Below are 20,736 nucleotides of genomic sequence, written 5' to 3'. Positions count from 1 at the left end.
TTATAAAGTTAATAACTTGTAAATATTCAAATAAATTTTCTGCAATATGAACAACTGCAATATTTAACGATTTTTTTTAAAGTATCGTGCGCTTGTTGGAAAACAAGTACCCTTATCGTTTATTAGGTCAAACATAGTGCATAAAGAACTATATTTTTAATGACTTCTGTTGACATAATAAATAAATTCAAATCAAATCACTGTTTTCAAACACAGAAGCAGAGAATTTAATGCTGATTTCACTTTTTTTTTTCAAACCAAAAAATTTACACTATTTTTTTCTTAATTCATTGTTAAACGTAATATTTATTTGTTTATTTTGTAGATCTTTCACGAAAAACAGTGCAAATTTAGTCAAACTTTTGTCATCGATTAAGCTAAGACTTGGAAAATATATTTAAATTTCTGTCAGAAACAAATTTTTGATCCACTTAATTATATTATTAGAAAATTTATAAATAGAAAAGCGATCCAGTATGCAGTTGTAAAAACTTTAATTAATCATAACAATAAATTTTGAACTCGATTTAATAAAGTGTCACAATATCATGGGCCAAGTTTAGTAAGAAAAATGTAAAGAGCTGTATACACCATTTCTGAAAAATTAAGAAAAAACTATAAACGTTTTGTGAGCAATTTAATAATTAAATTAATTTATTTTAGGGTTGGTTCTGATCCCATTTATTATTATAAATTAAAAAAAACACATTAATTGGAGAATTCACTTTTAATTTAAGGTCACTATTGTCAATTTAATCTAGCTAATACATACTTTGTACGCAATTGTTGCATATGATTTAATTTCACAAAATTTTATCAGTTTAAATATTTTTGACATTTCGTTAAAAAAAATATCTCTATTTTTTATTAAAAACAAACCTTTTTAAAAGGATGGCAAAGTATCCCAGACTTTACTGAATGCTCGAAGTCGTGACTTAGACGCTATACACAAAAGTACATCATTTACCGTTTACCGATGTGCAATCGATTTATTCTAAATGTTTTGAAAAAATTGCAAGTTGTAGACCTGAGGAATTAGGTAACCCCTTCCGGAACGTCGGCTTAAGAAATTAAAAGGAGAAAGGAACCAAAAGTTAATAGCATGTTACTGTCCCAGAATGAGTCACTCAAAATATTCCCAAAAATAGGGGAAAGAGCTCTACCCTCGAACGACTCAAGCTTTGAACAATTCTTTCTTTTTAATGTGTTTTTAATGAATGTGACCCATTATAAATATTGTATTTTAATAGTTGGTCCGATTCTTCAAAATTTTCGAAAAGAGCCATGGGTATTCATTAGTAACATTGACAAAAGAATGAGTTGTTCAAAGCTCGATTCGTTCGAAGGTAGGGCCGGCTTCAGACCTAAGGTTTAGTCCAGTTCCCGATTGTCTCGAAATTCGAAATAGCAACCAATTTTATTGGTTTTTCAAAATTTAATGGATCACTTACCCATGTTGTCCAATTTTACTTGATAATTTTCCAAAAACTCTTAATTGATAAGAAATTATAGAAGTTAAGCCATATGGCTAAGCCGTAGGTCTGAAGCCCGTAGAGCGCGCTTTCTCCTGTATCTTAGTAGTAATATAATTAAATTTCAGATTAAAATTAGTTATCGGATATGAACCGCTTCATTACCAGTTCAAAATCAACTTTGTAACCCATTCAGTTTTATCAAGAATTTTAAGACCTTTCCAACAAACCCAAACATGTATCACTCACTCAGCATTTTTAAGGTTTGACCTTAAAAAGCCTTTATAAGGAATTGAACGGGATTTTCGTATAAGGACTCAATGTTCGCCTGGGTAATGTCTAAAACATATCTAAAAATGAAAAAGAAAAATCATAAAAAATACGGGTTTTTGGAGGGGAAAAGGAGGGCTATGGGAAAATAAGGGGTATGATAATAGTTTCAGAGTCGACTAATGTGAGGATTTCCTGAAGGTCCCAAGTATCTATCTCTTACTGTTTGATTTCTAGAGCTAGCGACAGCCCGGATGGACAGACGTACAGACGGACAGACAGACAGATGGACAAACAACGTGACGACATTGCTCAAAATTCGTCTGAAACGCGAAGATATTTGGTGAATTTTTGGGGTTTGAAAAAATCGAGGAAATTTATTGCTCTCTCTGTGGAATTCGAGCAATAAACGGTCTGAGGAGTTAAACCAGTAAACAGAAAAAATCAAAAAACTTACATTTATCTATCCAATTCTATTAACATTCCATGAGACAGAAATAGAAATCCTTTAAAATAGGGTTTTTGAAATAACTCAAGGATTTTTTTTTATTAATGCAGTTATTCACCCCTTTAGATTTACGCTGTCGCTTGTTGTAGAATTGGTAGTCATCATTGAGAGTCAATGAAGCTCATACGGAAAAAAGTCTGGGCAATCGAATTTTATGACAACTTCTATCTCCCTTGAATATACTTCCCCTACAATCGTCGTTTTGTCGCCATCGATATTTCCCAGCTCCGGGAGGAACTTCTTCCATCTCCAGCAAGCATAAATTCACCGCAGAAGGAAATTGTCTTGGGGGATGAAGTTGAGTAGTGCTACAAGTCTAAGAAGTGTGAGAATCCACCAAGTAAAAGTATCTTTTATCATGCGAAAGAAGGTGGCTAAGACAATGTGGGAGTTGGGCCCAGATTAAAATTTAATAATGAAGATGTCAAGAAAAATGCTCTCCCAACTTTATTAAATTATATTTAAAAATTCACGATAGGAAAAGTTCAGGCAAGTCATTTTCGCTCTTCTCGCATTCACTCATGCTGCGTCCCCCGCTCACCCACCCTTCCGGGCTAAATCCAACGGAAAATCTTGCGGTGTGAAACGCACTAAATACGTGGGGCGTCTCAGAAGGGGCGGAGAGGGCTCTTGAGACGCTCGAGGCACTCGATGACAGGAATATGTGGGCGGGGGACCAAGTGTCAAAGGCACCTCATCACTCTCACCACCACTCTTCCATGTCGACACGACGACTTTTATTTTATAGGGTGGTAAGAGAGGCATGAAATGACGTCTTGTTAACCAAACCGTCATCACCAAGGACTGAAGAGTTCCTTTTTGAGAGATGCCAACAAGGATCTAGCCACTACTTTGTGGCTATTTGTGTGTGGTGAATAGTTAACAATATAAATTATTGTAATAGTATCAAAACATTATTAAATGTGTTATTTTATATTTTATTTTTTTTAATAACTTACTATTCTTTCTTTGTTAGCATTAAAACTCTGAAATACTCTGATTTGGTACAGAGATTGAATACCTTATACTTTTTCTTTTAAATTAATCTTCATTTACCACTAATATTCATTTTGACATATTTTATAATACATTCCTCAAAAAACACTCCAAATGTTTCGAAATTACATGGAAAGTCTCTAAGGGCCTTGACAGACTTGAGGATTAGCCGAGATACGGCTTAGCATAATTATATTCGAAATAATGCATAAACCACATTACTATCATTTTCCTAAGCCGTCTCTCGGCTTAAGTCGTAATTGTGTCAAAGGCCCAACTTTCTTTTATAGTCAAGAAACATTTGGGAGTATTACAAAAGATGACTGAGGAATTCTATTCCAGACGCAAACTACAAAGGGAGATTTTGCAAGACACACCAATGCATAGCACAATGGAGATGAATTTTAAAAGTATCTTCGTTAAAAAGGATTAAATAGTCGTTATGATTGATTAATGCTAGTGGCATAAAATCCATTCATTAGCAACTGAATACAAATAATTTTAACCATTAACTCCCCTCCCCTCACTATAACTATCCACTTTTAGAGGGTAAAGTTGAAAAACAGCTAAAAAAAAACGTGCAAAGTCACCCGCGCAACGACGGCAAAGATATTATTGAATATTAAGATGAATCAAAAAAAATCTGTCTTGTTATAATAGCTATTTTTTCAATGTTACTTTAAAACTGTAGTAATTTATTTTGTGCCACAGGATTATTTAATTTAAAATTCCTAATTTTAGCCTGTCTTCTAGACAATTCTATTGAGGTAATCTTTTGGCATAGGTTCCATGAAATATTGATTAGCCTCTCAGCAATTGTAGCATTTTCTCCGAAAATCTTGGTATAATAGAGAGAATAGGGAAGAAAAATGAATCACCCCCAGTCACTTTTCCACCCACTAATTGTGATCCCCTTATCTAAAATATCATGATTACAATTTTCAGCTGGATTTATTTTCATTTTCATCCCACACTTCCGAAAAAACTCCTGCTCTTGTGCCTCCTTCTGCCATCGACATCCCATTAAAACGGGCATTAACATGTTTTCCTCCACTCAAAACAATCATCACCCTCCATCCTCTGAGATTTTCATGCCTCTCGAGGATTCCTGACAATCCTCTAAATGGTCTCCCGACCCCTATACACATATAGTTCCTCACCATGGAAAAAAAAGAGTCGTTGTGATATTGAAGTGTCTGAGGAATTTTATCTTGCAGACAATTGTGGCAAATTCACTCCCTTTTTTTCCTCTGCACTTGTGCTCCGAACAATCCCACAATATTCAACAACATTCCAAGCACAATCTTTCTCTCTCTTGAGCTGTATCAGCCCTCTGGGCTTACATGGATAAAGTGATGAGGAGTCATGCAACCCCTTTCATTTGTTCTCACACCCCCCAAAAATTCTCACACAATATTTGCTGTGTTCTGCCAAATCAACAAGTGGTATCTGTGACTCCTCGTAATGCGGTGAATTAACTGAAAAAGACTTGTTGTTTTTGTGTATTCCGTACTCAATCTTCCCAGCCCAGACCTTCCAACCCACCCTTGACATTTTGCTACTTTGTACTCCACTTACTTTTGGAGACTTAACCCTTTTTGTGCACTTTGTAAAAGACTTTGCAAGAAAAGGAATCACGTCAATTTACTATGATAAGGATTCAAGACGGTTAAGGTACATACTCGTAATCGTTTTTCGTCTGATGATTGTATAATGTAGGGTGGAGTCTACACTTATGGATGTTATACACTTATGGACAGCGTGCAAAAATCTTAAGTTCTTACGTAAAACAGATTTCGAAAAGATATAAAATTATTAGTTTATGATGTAATTAACAATTTTTTTGACTTTTAGAAATCTGTTTAATGTAATAACTTAAGTTTTTTGTGTTGTCCATAAGTGTAGACTCCACCCTACTAGAAATAATTTAGTTATCTGCTGCTCCTATCTTCAAAATTCAATTATTCAATTAAAGAAATAATTAAATATAGTATTAATTAATCTGAACCAGTAAATAAGGCGGTCTTCAGACTGGTTTAACCCAATTTCCAAAAGTCTCAAAATCTTAAATACTGGGTAATTTTATTTCTTACCTTACTCCTGCTTTTTTTGTGAAATGTGAAAAATCCTGATTTTTTTCACAAAACTGTGATGAATAAGGAATTGGAGTAGTAAAGCAATATGGCTAAGCCTCCGGCTTGAAGCCCGTATAAGCTAAGCTTATTTCGTTCGATGGGGTTCTTCGGGGAGAATCATATGAGATAAATATTACTTAGTCAACTTTATGAGTCTAAGAAAGAACTTATACTTATCACAGTTTCTTTTTAATTCTATATTTTATATTTATAAAATAAACCATGTTTTCTTTTTCCTTTTTAAATGTTGTTAAAGAGCGCCTTCACTGAGAGAAATCCGAAAAATTTAAAATAACATTCCGGAAATGTTAATTTTACCCTGTATTATTGATCAGAAATCGGTGTAAATATTACCCTTTTCAGGTGTATTGGGGGTTAAAGTTACCCTTTTTCATGTTGATTTTACCCTTAAAAAGGTGAAAAATTAACATTAAAAATTGTTGATATATTTTTACACCTAAAAAGTGTTAAAGTTATGAGGAAAAAAGTTAATCGCACCCTCTTTTTTTTCCCAGTGTTATAAAGTTATTATTTGCCCAACTCCTTCCGTAACCTACAATTGTATTTAAGGACCAAAATTCATTGTACTTCTAAAGTTAAATTAAATTAATAATATTACCTAGACTTTTTGTCGGACTAATCCAGTGTTTTTCTGTTATTTCCTTACTACAATTCCTAATCTGTACGATAGTTTGTTCCTCCTAATTCCCTTGTAAATTTTGAATACTAAGGGGTAACAAAATTGAGAAGGGTACAAAAAGAAATTTCCCATTTTAATTTATTCCATCAATTTTTGCTGATTATTTCGCGTGAATGAGTAAGTTTTGTTGCCAATGACGATGAAAGGTTCTCCCTCGTTCCCAGGGGATGATCAATGGAGAAATTTTTGGGGTGACTCATCGTCTTTGCAAAAGCACTGAAATATGCGGAAGTAATTGCTGAGGAATCTGCTGAAGTGCACTCTCTACATACTCTCCCAATGTGAAATTGCCCAATTTGTCCCAATTTGCCAAACTGTCATTGACTTAATTATCCACTCTCAATCGTTTTAATTCAATCAACATAATCTAAATAACATCAACACAAAGCCTGTTAAATTCGTTAAATACCCATGAAATTGAATATGATTGAATTGTGTCAGCTAATATCAATATTTGCAGATTTATTTAATGAACGCTGACTTGTTGAGCAGGAAACGGTCTTTGACATCAGATGCAGATTTTCTCATATAGCGCTTAATCAAGTATTCAAAAGCATCATCTTGAGATTTTTTCCACTAATGAAGATAAAAGCAAAAATTGCAACATTTAGAGGATAGTGCTCAAGACTTTTTCTTTGAGCATTTTAGATGTTTCTCTTGATAAATTGCTGTGATTTAGCATTCCATCTTTTAAGTCTCAGGCATATCCTTAACATAGAGATTTCCCGGTGAAATGAGCAAATGGAAAAATCAGCTTTCACCTGGGAGGACGTACCTATGTTATTAATTTATGAAATTTTCTTATTAATTTTCTTTAATATCCTACTTTTTTTTTAAATTAAAAAGATTAAGTTACCTCGGGATATTTAAAGTTCGTTTAATTGATGATTTTTCAGAGAAATATAAATTCCATTCAAGCTTGAGTTTTTCATATATTAAAAGCACAATTTATACAGAGATTCATTTATATTCACAGCTCAAGTGACACTGTAATTTATTCAGCCATGTAAGATCGAGCTGATACTTATAAAAGACAAGTAGTCAAAATCGAACTTGATTGGCTACCCGGCTGTGAGTGATTCATTTGAAATCGAGTTTGAAAAAAAAATATATTCTGAGAAATGGAAAAGCTCAAAGATCTAAACTAAATAATTCTATAATATAGAATAATTTTTTATATACAAAAATTTCTAAAAGAGTACGTAAATCCTTGTGCATTCTCACTGTAGTCTTACACGAAATGCTGGTGAATTGTAAAACTTAATAAAAAGTTCGTATACAAGCTTGTAATTTTTTTTCACATTGTTCGTAAAATGATAATTTGTTTGTTTTTTTTATTTCACAAATATTTTTTCGTTAATTCCTGTTAGTTGGGCAAAACTTTACGAACAAATAACCAAATTTTACGAACATTATTTGCGTGTTTACGAACATTTATGAACAAATGTTTGCAAAGAATTAAAAAAAGTGTTCATCAAGTGATCATGTTACGAACACATTTAGCGGAAAAATTACAATTTTTTACGAACTTCTTAGTAGGTTATTCAATTTGTTACATGTGTCCCCAGAGAGTATTTCAAAACATTTACGGATTATTTTACTAAATCTTTTTATCTGTGATAAGGCTTTTAAAATTAAAAATAAATAGTATTTTTTGAGATAGTATATTTTTCCTATTCGATTGAAGAAAGTTTAGATTCGCTGGCAAAGGTCTTTAAATTTTTGACAAGTCTGAACCAATATCAAGTGGTTGTGAATCGGTAATTAATCTTTAATAATGCTTATAAAACTGTCTTATAAATTCCAAATCTTAAGTTTCCAAAGATTTGAAGACTATAAACTTAAAGACAGCTTCAAAATCTTTAATGTTAGGGAATTGCACCAAATTTCGGACAGCCTCTAATATCGGACACTTTTTTTCTTTCTCAAAATTCAATGAATTTATATTATTTCCATTTTTAGAGATAGAACAATACTTTAGAAATGAATCACCTTACAACCGAGATGCTGTACAAAAATATCTGAATAGCTCACTGTAAGGCAAGGAACTTCGTGAAGCCTGGAGTCCGATATAGCAAAAAAAGTAATATCTAATTTTTTATTCAATTTAAAATGTCTTGAGAATAGTTTTAAACTAAATAATTAATACTGCTAGTTTTTTCCAACAATACTCCTGAAAATGTAATGACAAAAAAATCAATTTATTAAAAATGTCCGAAATTTGGCACAGTTCCTTTATACATTAAAACTCATTTAACTTTGAGTTTCAGTTCAAGAATTTAACTATATTTATATGTCTAAAAGTGATGATGTTTATCCACGGTTAAGGGTCACGTCACGACCGTTTTTAAGCACTGGGACTTTTAAAGGCGTGTGCAGTGTTTATTAATATTTTAAGGCTGTAGAAAATGTTTACAATTTCTGGAAATTTGAATATTAATATAATTGATTATGAATGAATCCCAGCTTCCTTAAGTTCAAACAGTGTTTTCACAAACTTTCGTATGTTCTTAGTACACAAACTGCCCCACGTTCCTCTATTGTATGTTTGGATATCTTCCCCGAGGGCCTTATATCGAATAGACGGATGTCTGAAGCTCAATTTTTACTACGATGGATATCGCAACAGTCTTCCGGTTTTTCGAGAGGTAAATTTACTTTTATAGAGTGCAAAAATTTTTGCTAGAAGCTTTCAATGATTTTTTTTTCACCTCTAAATAAGCTTAAATAGCATTCACTCTATAATAAATTGTTTACTGATTTTTCTCTAAAAATTCACGCCCTAAAACCAATTTTTGAGTGTCATATAAAACATGAATTTGAAAGATTTCAAGATGATTCAAAAGATGATGGACACAAAATTTAGTTCTTCGCAGTTAAGTTGATTAATAAGGCAGAATAATTCATTAAATTAGGGAAATTTCCAGTGTCTTGCGAAATTTGTTGAAATTCAATTTTCTGAGATGTGGCTCGTGAAGTGTGAGGAAAATCTGTCTTCAGAAAAAGAAAAAAAAAGTTTTTTCTTCTTTTTCAAATCACTCCGGACTTAAAACTCCTTAGTCCTTTCACCAAAGTCCCTCAAGCGGTGTGAGAAAAAAAAGAGCAAGGTATCAAGGATGTACTTTGGGAGGGTGGCTAAATTGAGACTCCTTCCTGTCGTTTTCTATGATTTTCCTTTTATTGCCGCATTTGTCAGAGTTTGTGGCGGGAAATTCTGAGGGATGAAATGTGCTTGGAGGCATTGGTTTGGGAATGAAGAGAGATAGAGAGATTGTCGGTAACATAAGGTTGAACTTTTTGATTTTTTCCATAATTGAGTAGATAGGTGGGTATTTGATTTGACGAATTTATTCGGAAGAAAGTGGCTCGGGGGAGCGCTTAATAAATTTCTTCTCGTTAAATTCACCTCAAATTGAGCTAAAGAGATGATATAATTGAAGTTGTCGTGAGGGGTGAAAAAGTTTCTTGATTTAAGTGTGTATAACTTCCTTTTTTTATTCTTAGTCTATCATTTCATTTTCCTCTTTATTGCCTTACTTTTAAACTTCCTGTCTGTCTTCTCCGGATGGAAAAAAGTAGGAAAAAAAGGAGAACACTTAAGTGATCTAATGAAGTGACTAATGTGATTTCCTCTATGGAGTGAGTGGTTTAATTTTAATTTCGAGTGATGTTGGTGGAAAATTGGCTGGGAATTCATAAGCAGCTAATTCTGCATACCTTCAAAAACTTCGTGAGAAAGGAACACTTCTCTGAGGCACCCATAAATTTTCTTTTACTTTCTTTTTCATATTTTTTCTTTGTTCAATTTTCTGTTGTATAATATTAATTTTTTTCTATTTACAATGGAAATATAATATTTAAGCGATCTCACAATTTAAAGCAAGAATATAAGAACAAAAATTTATCAATTTAAATATTTTTAGAAGATTTCATCTGAAGCTTTATTAATTTTCATATCAATTGCAATGTTATGAGGGTTATGGGTTATGATATGTAGTAAGATCTTGTGAGTAATTTAAGAACAATTTAAAATAAAATGCATAAGAAATACTGAAAATTTAGGGGAAACTGGGGTAGTAAAAACATGGCGTAGTTGCAAACACTGTACTGTTTTTAATTAAATGTTAAACTTCTGAGGATGAGAACGTCAATACGACGTCATTCGTACTAGAGGGAAGTAGGGTACCTTTTGATTGGGGTATTTTTGAAATAAGACTATTTCATCCTATTTTTAAATTTAACTAAACCTTACCCTGGTATCACACTAGAGAATTTCACATTAAAATTTTAATGTGATTCACATTTATTGTTGCTGATATGTGTCCTATAATGTGCAATTTTTGTCAAGAGCTTTTAGAAATCGATTCATTTACTGATAAAAAAAGGATTCGAGTCACAAAAATTGCTTAAAATAGATTAAAATAGCATAAATACGGTTGATAATTAATGAGCAAATTAATGAGAATTGAGCAAATTTATGAGCAAAATTCGCTCATAAATTGTCCTTTTGCACGATATAAAAGTAGTGTTCATGAGGAAAACTTCCTCTTCTTCACTAAAATCTCACATTTTCGCTCAAACGACTGAAATGCTTCAAAAACAAAAACACTCATCTGACAACCCATGTGCCATCATGACATTGAGCAATTCTAGCAATGTGTCCTGACTAAATCAGCGATTTTGAGTGGCTCTAGAAGTTTTAATGAGCAACTTTTCACTTTAACTTTAATGTGAAATTTTCTAGTGTGATAACTCCATTACCACGATATAATTTAACTTCATAAACCAACTGAGCAGCTCAATTACATTACCATGAAGCTCAGTTCCATTTTAAAATACCTTAAAATTAGCTAGATAGAATTAGATAGCTTTAGCCCGAAGCTAAAGCTATCTGAGGATAGCGCGCTTTTCTCTAAATTTAATTCGGTATTTTTTTTTTAATATAATGAACGATATTAGAGCAATAATGTCGAGATCAAGAATAATATCATTAGAGGACCTATTGTATTATTGCAATTTTAGGTAAATATTTGCACTCAATTATCATCAAATTATTCTACATTTTATTATATATTCCAATCAGTTGTCTTGAAATTTTTCGAATTTAAATGTTAAGTGCACAAATTCAAAATTTAAAAAAAAAATCTTAAAAAAAAGTCTAATATTTCCATTTCAGCTTCGTTATTGTAAAATTTAATACATTTTATTTTCAAACTTTCAAGAAATTTTAAAGAAAATATAAATCAGTTTTTAAAGGCAAATTCAAAAATTTAATCTTTGAAAGTTTAACTCAGAATTGATAGGTTTAGTGAGGCGAAATGGCCGTAGGGGGAGGTGGGGCTACTTTGAGCAGTGGGGCTACATTGTTATACGGTTTTTTTCGCATATTTCTAAAGGAAACTGAGTTTTAACATGGTGTAATTTGGATAGACGAAATAATTGTGGATCCAAATATAATAATTTCAAGGACCAACTTCATTTAGGCCTATTTCACCTCCCCCTATTAATAATAATTTCTAGATTTTTCCTACTTCACTAATCAAAAAATTAAAAAGATTGGGATTTTTATTTTATTTTTAAATTCATTGTAAACAACTTTATTTTACTATTTTTGTATTATTATTTCACTATATCTGATAAGCAAATTGTTACTCATTTTCTTAGAAGGAATTTTCACACCAGTGAAAAATGTGCGTTCGCCGATAATTTCAGGCTTTAATCGTATTTTTCTACGCAAAATAAAAATCAAAAAAATCTTTTATTTTTTCATTGTTATTTTTTGTTTGTTAAGTGGTCCTGTGCATTTTTCATTACCAATCCGATTCATAAACCCGGCAGAGATAGCATAAAATAATAGAATTATGAAATTATAGATCGGTTCGAAATTAATGGATTAGCGGCCTATAACCGGTTGAAAGCAATTCAGATCAGACTTATTCTGGATTTCAAGATCTTTTAAATAACAAAAATTATTTAATAATATTTTTTGAAAGTTCTTTTAGATTTTACTTTTCGTTTGTCTAGCTAGAAATTAATGTGGTGACGTTTTAAAAGGAGTCAATAAGGACTCTAAATTCTATTAAACCTTTGAATTCAAAAAGAAGCCAAGCGAACGAAAAGTCATAGAAGTCAAATTAAAATCTAAAATTAAAAATTAAATCTATTAAAGCAGTATTAGATTTTTTAAATTTTGGTAATTCAATATTAATAATTTTAATCTTCAAACTTGATCAAAATTATCCATTAGTTTCTGCTTACCACCCGAAATACATTGCATAATAAAGAAGATAAAAAATGCCTTAAAAGTTCATTTATTCAAACATTTTAACTGCATCTAATTTTTGTATTTAAGACTTCATTAAAATAAAAAAAATTATTGTTTAAAAACTACCTAAAATAGTTTTGGACAGTAGATGGGGCTATTTTTATCTCTAATCTGAAATTGTAGTCACACGAAAACACCATTAATTGTTTACTTTTGCGAAGGTTCACCTTTGAAAATTCTTCCTATAACGGCTTTCTTCACAAAGCATCTGGAAGCATTTTTCAATATTCTAATTCTACTATCTAGCACCTCATTCCCAAATTTGTAAATATAAGCTAAATTAAAAAACTTGCTTAAAGAATGTTGATGCGGTAGCCGAAATTGCTCACTCGCACTTTTTAAGCGTAAATTGCTCTGCAGCAATTCCTCAAATTGTGAGTGAACGCATTGTTTAATGGAATAGAAAGGTAATTAATGGAGATTTTTTTTCCTCCACTAGCCATCTGCACTGTGGTGATTCGTGATTAATTGATTTTGCTTATCGGCACGCAAAAACCGGCAGGAATTTTAATTGACTTTCTGTCAAGATGTGCGATATGTGCGTGGGATGTTAAGGTAAAAGTTTAGGCTGAAATTTCTTTTTTTTTTTTTTTTGAAAACTTTCGGACACTTACCCATGGACTTGGTTCATCTAGTGCACCCATGACGGTGGAGTCACACTCGTCCTCGTGGAATATTGGACAGGAGCATGTGCTGATGCCGTCTGCGGTGGTGGTGCAGATAGCGTATTGACGATGCTACTGTCGGTCACCGTCGAGACGCTGGATGAGTGTGAGGTGGTCATATTGTGGTGAGAAATTGGGAAGTTGAAGTCCAGTGAGCCATCCATGCTTAATTCATGCTTGATAACCTAGAAGAAAGTCGATGAACTGGCGCAATGAAATCGTGGCAAAATATACAATCCAGTAGACTCTCCCACAGGTAAGTCTCCACTTACTTCGTCGACATTTGGCAGACCTCCATGAAAGCTATCTATATTTAGTCCTAAATCATCGATGATGGCCTGATTGTTGAGCGCCTCCATAAATTGGCCCATAAGCGTCGATGGAGCGTCACCTAAAAGGAAATAGAGCAAATCATTACATTTTTGTATTTCGAAATATTTATTGGGAAAATAAATCTTTATCATTTTGTTTCGTCTAGTAGAAGATATCATATTTTGTTATATCTCTACTCCATATTCTCATTCACTTTGTAACAAGAAATTCACCTTTAATATATCCTAAATATTTCATGTTAATATATCTCTATTTTAGTAAAAGATATCTTCCAGTTCATAAAAATAAATCAATGACCTCAAATGGAAGCTCGGATATGACACAAAGTAATTCATACTTTTTTACTATACAGAGTTTATTCTAACAATGAAACTTTAAATTTTGTTAATATTGTAATATCTCTAAACGGTTATCAGAATAGATATTTAGCACAGATCCCTCGGGTCTTGATTTTCCAGATAACAAGCATTTGCAATGTTTTATGTTTAATTTGACAGATTTCGCTTAGTATTCAGTGCTTAAAGCATAAATTTCACCAAAAGTTTTGTCTAAAGGTAAACCTAAGACCCGAAAACCGGTAATCTAACAAAAATTAAAGAATCTTTAATCTTCTACTCTAAACGCTCTTCTTTCGAATAGAAAATACTGAAATTGGAAATGTTCATTGTAGAATAGATCCCAGGGTATGACAGGAAATTATACAAAATTCTCGAAGAAACAAGCATAAAAAAACACTTAAAAAAAATTTAAATTTATTTTGGCACTACACTGCTTTAAAGCTTGATCAACTTCTACAATACGGATTTTGAGTAGAATCATTTTGAATTTTTGTGCTATCGCATGACCTTATGGCCAATTTTGAATTTGCGTATCTGAAAATGCTTATCAACACGGTCCGGTGGAACGGGGGAACCGTCTAGCGAAAACATCTGTTGGACCATCTAGGTAAACAATCAAATAGACCTGCCCAGCGATACCGTCTAGTGGAGCTGACAATAGAATACTGACAATAGGTAAAACCGGACAATACAACCGTTTGTCAGCCCATTTGGTAGAATCATGTGATGGAACTATACGGTGACCATGTGGTGCTATCATCAAGTGGAACTCTCTGATGACACCGTACGATACGAAGAACTGTTTGGTGGAACCATCTAGTAAAACCGTCCAATTCAGAGGTGTGCAGGAATCGTTGAAACCGAATAAACGTCAAAATACATTTGTTCAGGTAGCGTTTTGTGCATTGACGTAAAAGTTTCAATTGACGTTTGTTCAGTTTCAAACGGTTCTGGCACACGTCTGGTCCAATTGAATCATTAAGTTGACCAACTGATGGAAAAACGTTCCCAGGAACCGTATGGTAGAATGGTCCGGTGGAACCGTCCAGTAGAACCGTCTTCTTTTATATCCCCACCCATCCCTCTCTACACCCAGGTCTCAGGCCCTAGGCCTATCATGACCGAAAAATTGCAAGCTTAACCCTTTAACGACGAGACAGTTTTCGCTGTCCGAAAATAAGCAATAAAAATTAAACCGATAAACAAAACGTGTGAAACGTCTTTCATCTAACCTTCGAAAAGCCAACAGAGTCTGATTCTGTGTATTTTTTGCGTCTACGAACGATAGGGACGAAAATATTCAAAAAAAATTTAAGTAATTTTTCTGACGATACCAATGATAGATCATTTTCACTCTAATGAAAAATATTATGTTTGAATATTGTAGTTTATTGTTCTAAAACGGTTTTGGTTAAAAAAAAAATTGGAAGTATAAAAAATAATTAAAATAAATTTTCAATATGAGAATTTAAAAATTCGTAATTTATTAGGTTAAAAATTTACTACATAGCAAAAAGCTGGAGACTTGCAAGAAATATCCTAGATTTCTCCAACCTTCTACTTTGCAAATACGTACAAACATAAGAAAAAAATAATTTTAGGTAGTTAGGAAAAATTATTTTCTTTATAAGACACCGGTGTTTCAATCGTCCTTATAGGGTTAAACAACTGTCACCAACTGACAGTTTCAATTTAAGCTTTTAAGCACTCCTATGAGTGATACTGCCAAGCTTCCGTAAACCATCTGGTAGAATCGTTCGGTGGAACCATCCCATGAACTATTCGATAACCTGTCTTGTGTAACCATTAGGTAGCCCACCCGGTGGAATCTAAACCGTAAAGTTCTCCATTAGGAGAATCAGTAGAATCAACTGGTAGAACCGTTCGCTAACCATGAACCAACCGGTAATCTGCCCGGTGAAACCGCTCGATGAAATCTGGGACCTAAAGCTCTCCGTTGGGGAGAACTAGTTTTGTGCATTCTCGCATCGCAAACCCCATCTCACACTTATTTTCAAATTATTATTCCTTACTAAGTGTTAGAAAAGAGTTTTATTCTCTCAATCTTCTAGAAAAGCATATTCTGTTTTCTTTCAGAGTCGTTTTGCGGTATTTTCGTTTCAATTAAAACTTGCTAATAATCTTAAGAGTTTTGTTAATTCCAATAATTTTTTTTATGGGAGATGAAAGATAAATCATTGCTGCTAAATAGTTAACTAACCATATCAATGTGCAACTCACCATTGTTGATGGGAATTGTCTGAGGTGTAAGCGGTGGACTACTCGATGATGGCCTTTGCGCTACTCTTGAACCTATGATCACTGAATTGTAGCTTCCCATTGGGTCTGGCGAGGGTTCACTGTGCGGATAGGAAGGTGACATACCCGTTCCTGAAGCCGGTGACATGCTCTGCAATGGTAAAATAACCATCAACACTCGCAATAAAGTTGTAGTCAAGCGGTCAACCTACCTCCCTCGTGTTGTTGTGATGCATACACGAACATGGCTGCATCCTGTGAATTGGACACTGATTCTGGTGCATTCCGTAGGTTTGGGCGACTGTTGCATGCAGGGCATATGACTGGGTTGCCTGATAGGGCGGCGGTGGTTGATTGTGAAGCTGCGTGGTTGCTGTATTGAACCTACTCCAGCCGTATGATCAGTTGAAAGAAAAAAGGACCGTGATAATATTTTCCTGTCACAAAATCTCAAAATCCACAAGATTTCTAGGTTTATTTTTTTTCTTTCAGAAATTGAGTATTTTATTTAAATATTTCGTAATTGAATCATTCCAAAAAAGATGCAAAAAACACATGCTGTTTATTGAAAAAACTCTAAATGCTAATCATCATCTGTTGCAATAAAATTTTCCCATTAATAATAAAATTCAACGAAAAAAAATCGTGCATTAAACTACTGTATAATAAAGTGGAAAATGAAATTAAAATTACAAAGCTTTTGTGGTAAATCGTGTCATAAAATTAAATTTTCATCAGGTAATATCAATAATTACAGTGAAATTATTTAGTGAGTTCTCATTGGAATTTTCTGGTCAATTTAATGAATCAGTTACTGGTTAATCTTTTTTTTTGTACCACTATAACCCTAGATATTTGGCAATTTTATCTGCATTATTTGAAATTTCATGCCAATTTTGTGCACAATTTCCCCACAAATTGTCTCTCTCTCTCATTTTTATTTGCGCCAAAACCCATTGAGAACAATCCAACCAATCTAAGTAAATATTTGCAGTGTTCGCCAGAGTGAGTATCAATTAAACCATTGATACAATTTTACTCTCATTCACGCCCATTTGGTGGTCAGACCAGTGTAAATGACTTGGCCTGGTAATTTGCCAGAGGAGCGAGATATTCCCGTATCTTCAGCATCTCGCCCAAGTTGCGTGCTTGTGTCAAAACAGATGATTTATTTGAGAAAACACTAAGACAGCATATGGAGGGAAAGTGGTGAAAAATGTCGAGAGAGGAAATGGCAAACAAAGATGATTTCTTAGTGTTGTATGTGGTTTTGAAGTGGAATACTGACCCTTGCATAAATTCAGATTGTAACGTGAGATCATCGGCCAGGGAGCCAGCCAATTGATCCAGCTGAGCTGAGCCCTGCTGCTGGGCCGTAGTTGTGGCAGCAGTTGTACTGGTCGTTGTGGTCGGGGCAAAATCATCCTGCGGATAGCCCCAGTCAGGTTCAATGCCCAGGACAGCCGGGATTGGACTTAAGCGGCCGCATGAGCTTGCATTTGATGAGGCACGTTGCCGGAAATCAGGAGACAATTGAAAACCTCCACTGATATCATGCATTTTGCCCAACAGGTCCAAGATCATTTTTTGTGGTTTCGTATTGGTTCACAAGTTTCAGAATTTATTTTTTTTTTTAATTTATTGCGAGTTAAGTGGTTGTGGGTTGAGCGTAAAATAAAAGAAAATTAAATAAAATTAAATCAATCTTAAAGAAATATAAATTTGCATTGCAAAATAATAACTGGACTAATGCTAAGTTGAATGAAATTTAACTAGTTATAATACTGAACAACATCGAAAGCCAGAAATTCTATGGCTTAAGAAATCAATTCTACAAATTTAAAAGAAGTGGAAGAAAAGATTTTTTAAAACTATTTTGAATAATTGTAATAGATTCGGTTAATGTTACGAATGTGTGATCCTTCAATAACAGTTTATAGTACACGGGAGAATTCTAAGTACTTTCCAAATAAAACATACTTTAAACCAATTTAAAAAAAGGTAGGATGCAGTCGTCAATTACAGACCTTATATTCTATGGGGACACCTCCGGTAATCACCAGTAGAAATTTATTTCACCTCAAGTAGAAAAACAAATTTTTTGTTATTCCCAGAGCTTTCGGTCCGGATGAGGACCTTCTTCAGTGGTCGACTAGACTATGTTTTTTTGCAGTAATCAGCAGTAATCACTTGGGAAGGTTTTAACTAATAAGATATTTAGTTTTCTTGCTACTTTTCTAAATTTTCTTTTTTGCAATTGTGGCTTTGATGTGCTTTGATTAGGCGCTTTCTCTGACTACTCTTCATTGTTTCATCCTCGATTCATTTCATTCATTCATTTCATTCATAGATGAAACAATGAAAAGTAGTCAGAGAAAGCGCCTAATCAAATCACATCAAATCCACAATTGCAAAACAAAAAATTTAGAAAAGTAGCAAGAAAAATAATTATCTATTAGTTAAAACCTTCCCAAGTGATTACTGCAGGTGATGATCCTCTATTTTTCCAAAAGTAACGAACTTCAGGAAATCAAAAAACATAGTCTAATCGACCACTGAAGAAGGTCCACAACCGGACCGAAAGCTCTGGGCAAGACAGAAAATTTGTTTTTCTACTTAAGGTGAAATAAATTTCCACTGGCGATTACCGGAGGTGTCCCTATAGAATATTCATCACTCCAGCTCATTATCCAACAGACCTTACAGACATTATACACTTATTGACGGCTTGCAAAAATCTTCAAATTTACCTAAAACGGATTTTGAAACACCATAGAATTGCCAATTTATGATCTGATTAAAAATGTTGTGATTTTTCAAAATCCGTATTAGGTAAAAATTGAAGATTTCTATCGGATACTCCAGAATAGGTATATAACATCCATAAGTAATAACTCCACCCTGCTTTTATTACGTTGCATTTAGATCTTGATTTAGATAAAGTATGGTATGCCTAAATTTCAGAAAATATAATATTATAAGTCTTATTAGGCTCTATAGGCTCTATAGAACTTTACAAGGCCCCATTGGATTTTGGTAGATTTTATACTGCACTGGATTTTGAAGAAATTATATTAAATTGTAAAATTGTTGTAAATCGTATTATAATATTAAAATTTTAAAGACATTAAATAACTTTAATAAATTTTACAAATTTCACTTTCCATTACAGTTTACAAAAGTTTATTGGATTTTATTTAAAAAAATATAGAATTTGACTTGACTTTTAGATCTAGAAAATTTTATAAAGTCAAAATTCAGATTCTTTCCTTCCCAAATTTTTTATAGGTTTATCCTATTCATTCTTACTAAAATTGGATTGCACTGAATTGAATACGTTGACGCTCAAAAAAAGAAAAGATGCAAAAGAGTGAAATTGATGCAAGAAAAAACTTTGGAAAAGAAAGATATGTAAATTTTGACTTCAAAAAATGGTCGTAAATGATTTTGACATCACAAAGATCTAAAAGATGTGCAGAAGACTTTAATCCTGAAATTTCTTGAAATTAAAATTTACATCCCTATTACTTGCAATTTTTTTTGCTTATGTCTGTCCCAACCTCTCGCACTCTTTTTTCTATTTTTGAACATCACAACAAAATTCACTTTAGTCCAATTCAATTTTGAATGTGAAAGAGTTGGATAGACATAATACAAAATTTTTGAGTAAAAACAAAGAATCTGAATTTTGATTTCATAAAATTTTCCAAATCTATAAGGCGTGAGGTTTCAAAATGTAAATTTTATCTTAAGGTAAAATTCAGACTTGTCAGATGCGAGAATAATCTCTTTAAGGTAGGGGGAAGGCAAGGCTACAGTGAAGCTAGGGCTACATTGAAAACGGTATATTTCGTATATTTCTAAAAGAAGTAAGGCTTTATCGTAATGTAATTTAGTTCTAAATTAATAGCGTTTATAACGTAGCCTCAGCTTGAATATAGCACCACCTTCCCCTACTGTATTTATATTTATTTAATAATTTACTTAAAAAATTTCTGTTCACTAAAAAATTATAACTAATATGGTTTGCCAGTTATTAAGTCTTTCAGTATTGTCAATCAGGAACAGAATCACTTTACTAAAAGAATGATCCTGAAATTCTATTAAGCTACCAGCTAATTTTACCAAGTTATTGAACAGTTTAAAAGTTTGACATTGTAGAATTGATTTCTCCTGAATTTTGAAACAATATGCTACTTTCATGTACAAGAGGAAAAAGTATACGAATGTAGTATATAAAAATTTTGGTAAAGTTTGTGCAAATTTCATCTATACCTGGAGAATAGATAAAAAGTGTGACAGATTCGATGCTTACCTATGCAGAGGACTATCGGGAAAGAGATCCAAACCCTCACTGACACTACTACTTGGCGACGGGGTGGCATCATTGAGTACAGCCGCAACCCCTGGAAAGATTTATTTCACCCACCACAATTTATTCCAATTCCGTGGAAAAGTTTTCCATCTTATATGCCATTCTTTTTACCTAGAGCTTGTGCATTCCTTAAAGCTTCCACCCTCTTCTTTGCTCGACCTCGTCGCTTTTCGAACTTGGATGTCTCCATGGAGGCGGCTCGTCGTCGCACCGACTTCCCCGGTTTTGCGTCCGGATTCAGCATCCACCACGATGATTTACCGGTGCCTTCGTTCTGGACACGCATAAATCGATTGTGGAGTGACAAGTTGTGCCGAATTGAATTCTGCAAAAGGGGAGAAGAAACAAAAAAGGACAACA

At 33.3% G+C, this 20,736-nt stretch overlaps 1 protein-coding gene across 5 annotated transcripts in view; it reads right to left on the bottom strand.

Moving 5' to 3' along the window:
- LOC129799676 (forkhead box protein O) overlaps positions 1–20,736 on the bottom strand; it is a 187,485-nt gene that overhangs the window by 12,278 nt on the left and 154,471 nt on the right. For 4 of the 5 annotated variants that reach the window (XM_055843798.1, XM_055843797.1, XM_055843801.1 and 1 more), the window contains exons 4-10: positions 20,488–20,701; positions 20,317–20,407; positions 17,290–17,547; positions 16,214–16,385; positions 15,984–16,152; positions 13,344–13,462; positions 13,021–13,256 (exon numbers count right to left, since the gene is read on the bottom strand). In XM_055843798.1, the coding sequence (XP_055699773.1) occupies positions 13,038–13,256; positions 13,344–13,462; positions 15,984–16,152; positions 16,214–16,385; positions 17,290–17,547; positions 20,317–20,407; positions 20,488–20,701 (1,242 nt within the window). In that variant the 3' untranslated portion in view covers positions 13,021–13,037. Of the gene's footprint in view, positions 1–13,020; positions 13,276–13,343; positions 13,463–15,983; positions 16,153–16,213; positions 16,386–17,289; positions 17,548–20,316; positions 20,408–20,487; positions 20,702–20,736 lie in introns of all 5 variants that reach the window. The other variant, XR_008751532.1, reaches the window with a different exon arrangement.

This window comes from Phlebotomus papatasi, chromosome 1 (genome assembly GCF_024763615.1).
Source record: "Phlebotomus papatasi isolate M1 chromosome 1, Ppap_2.1, whole genome shotgun sequence".
NCBI lineage: Eukaryota > Metazoa > Arthropoda > Insecta > Diptera > Psychodidae > Phlebotomus > Phlebotomus papatasi.
This window is presented reverse-complemented; position numbering and strand designations above follow the sequence as displayed.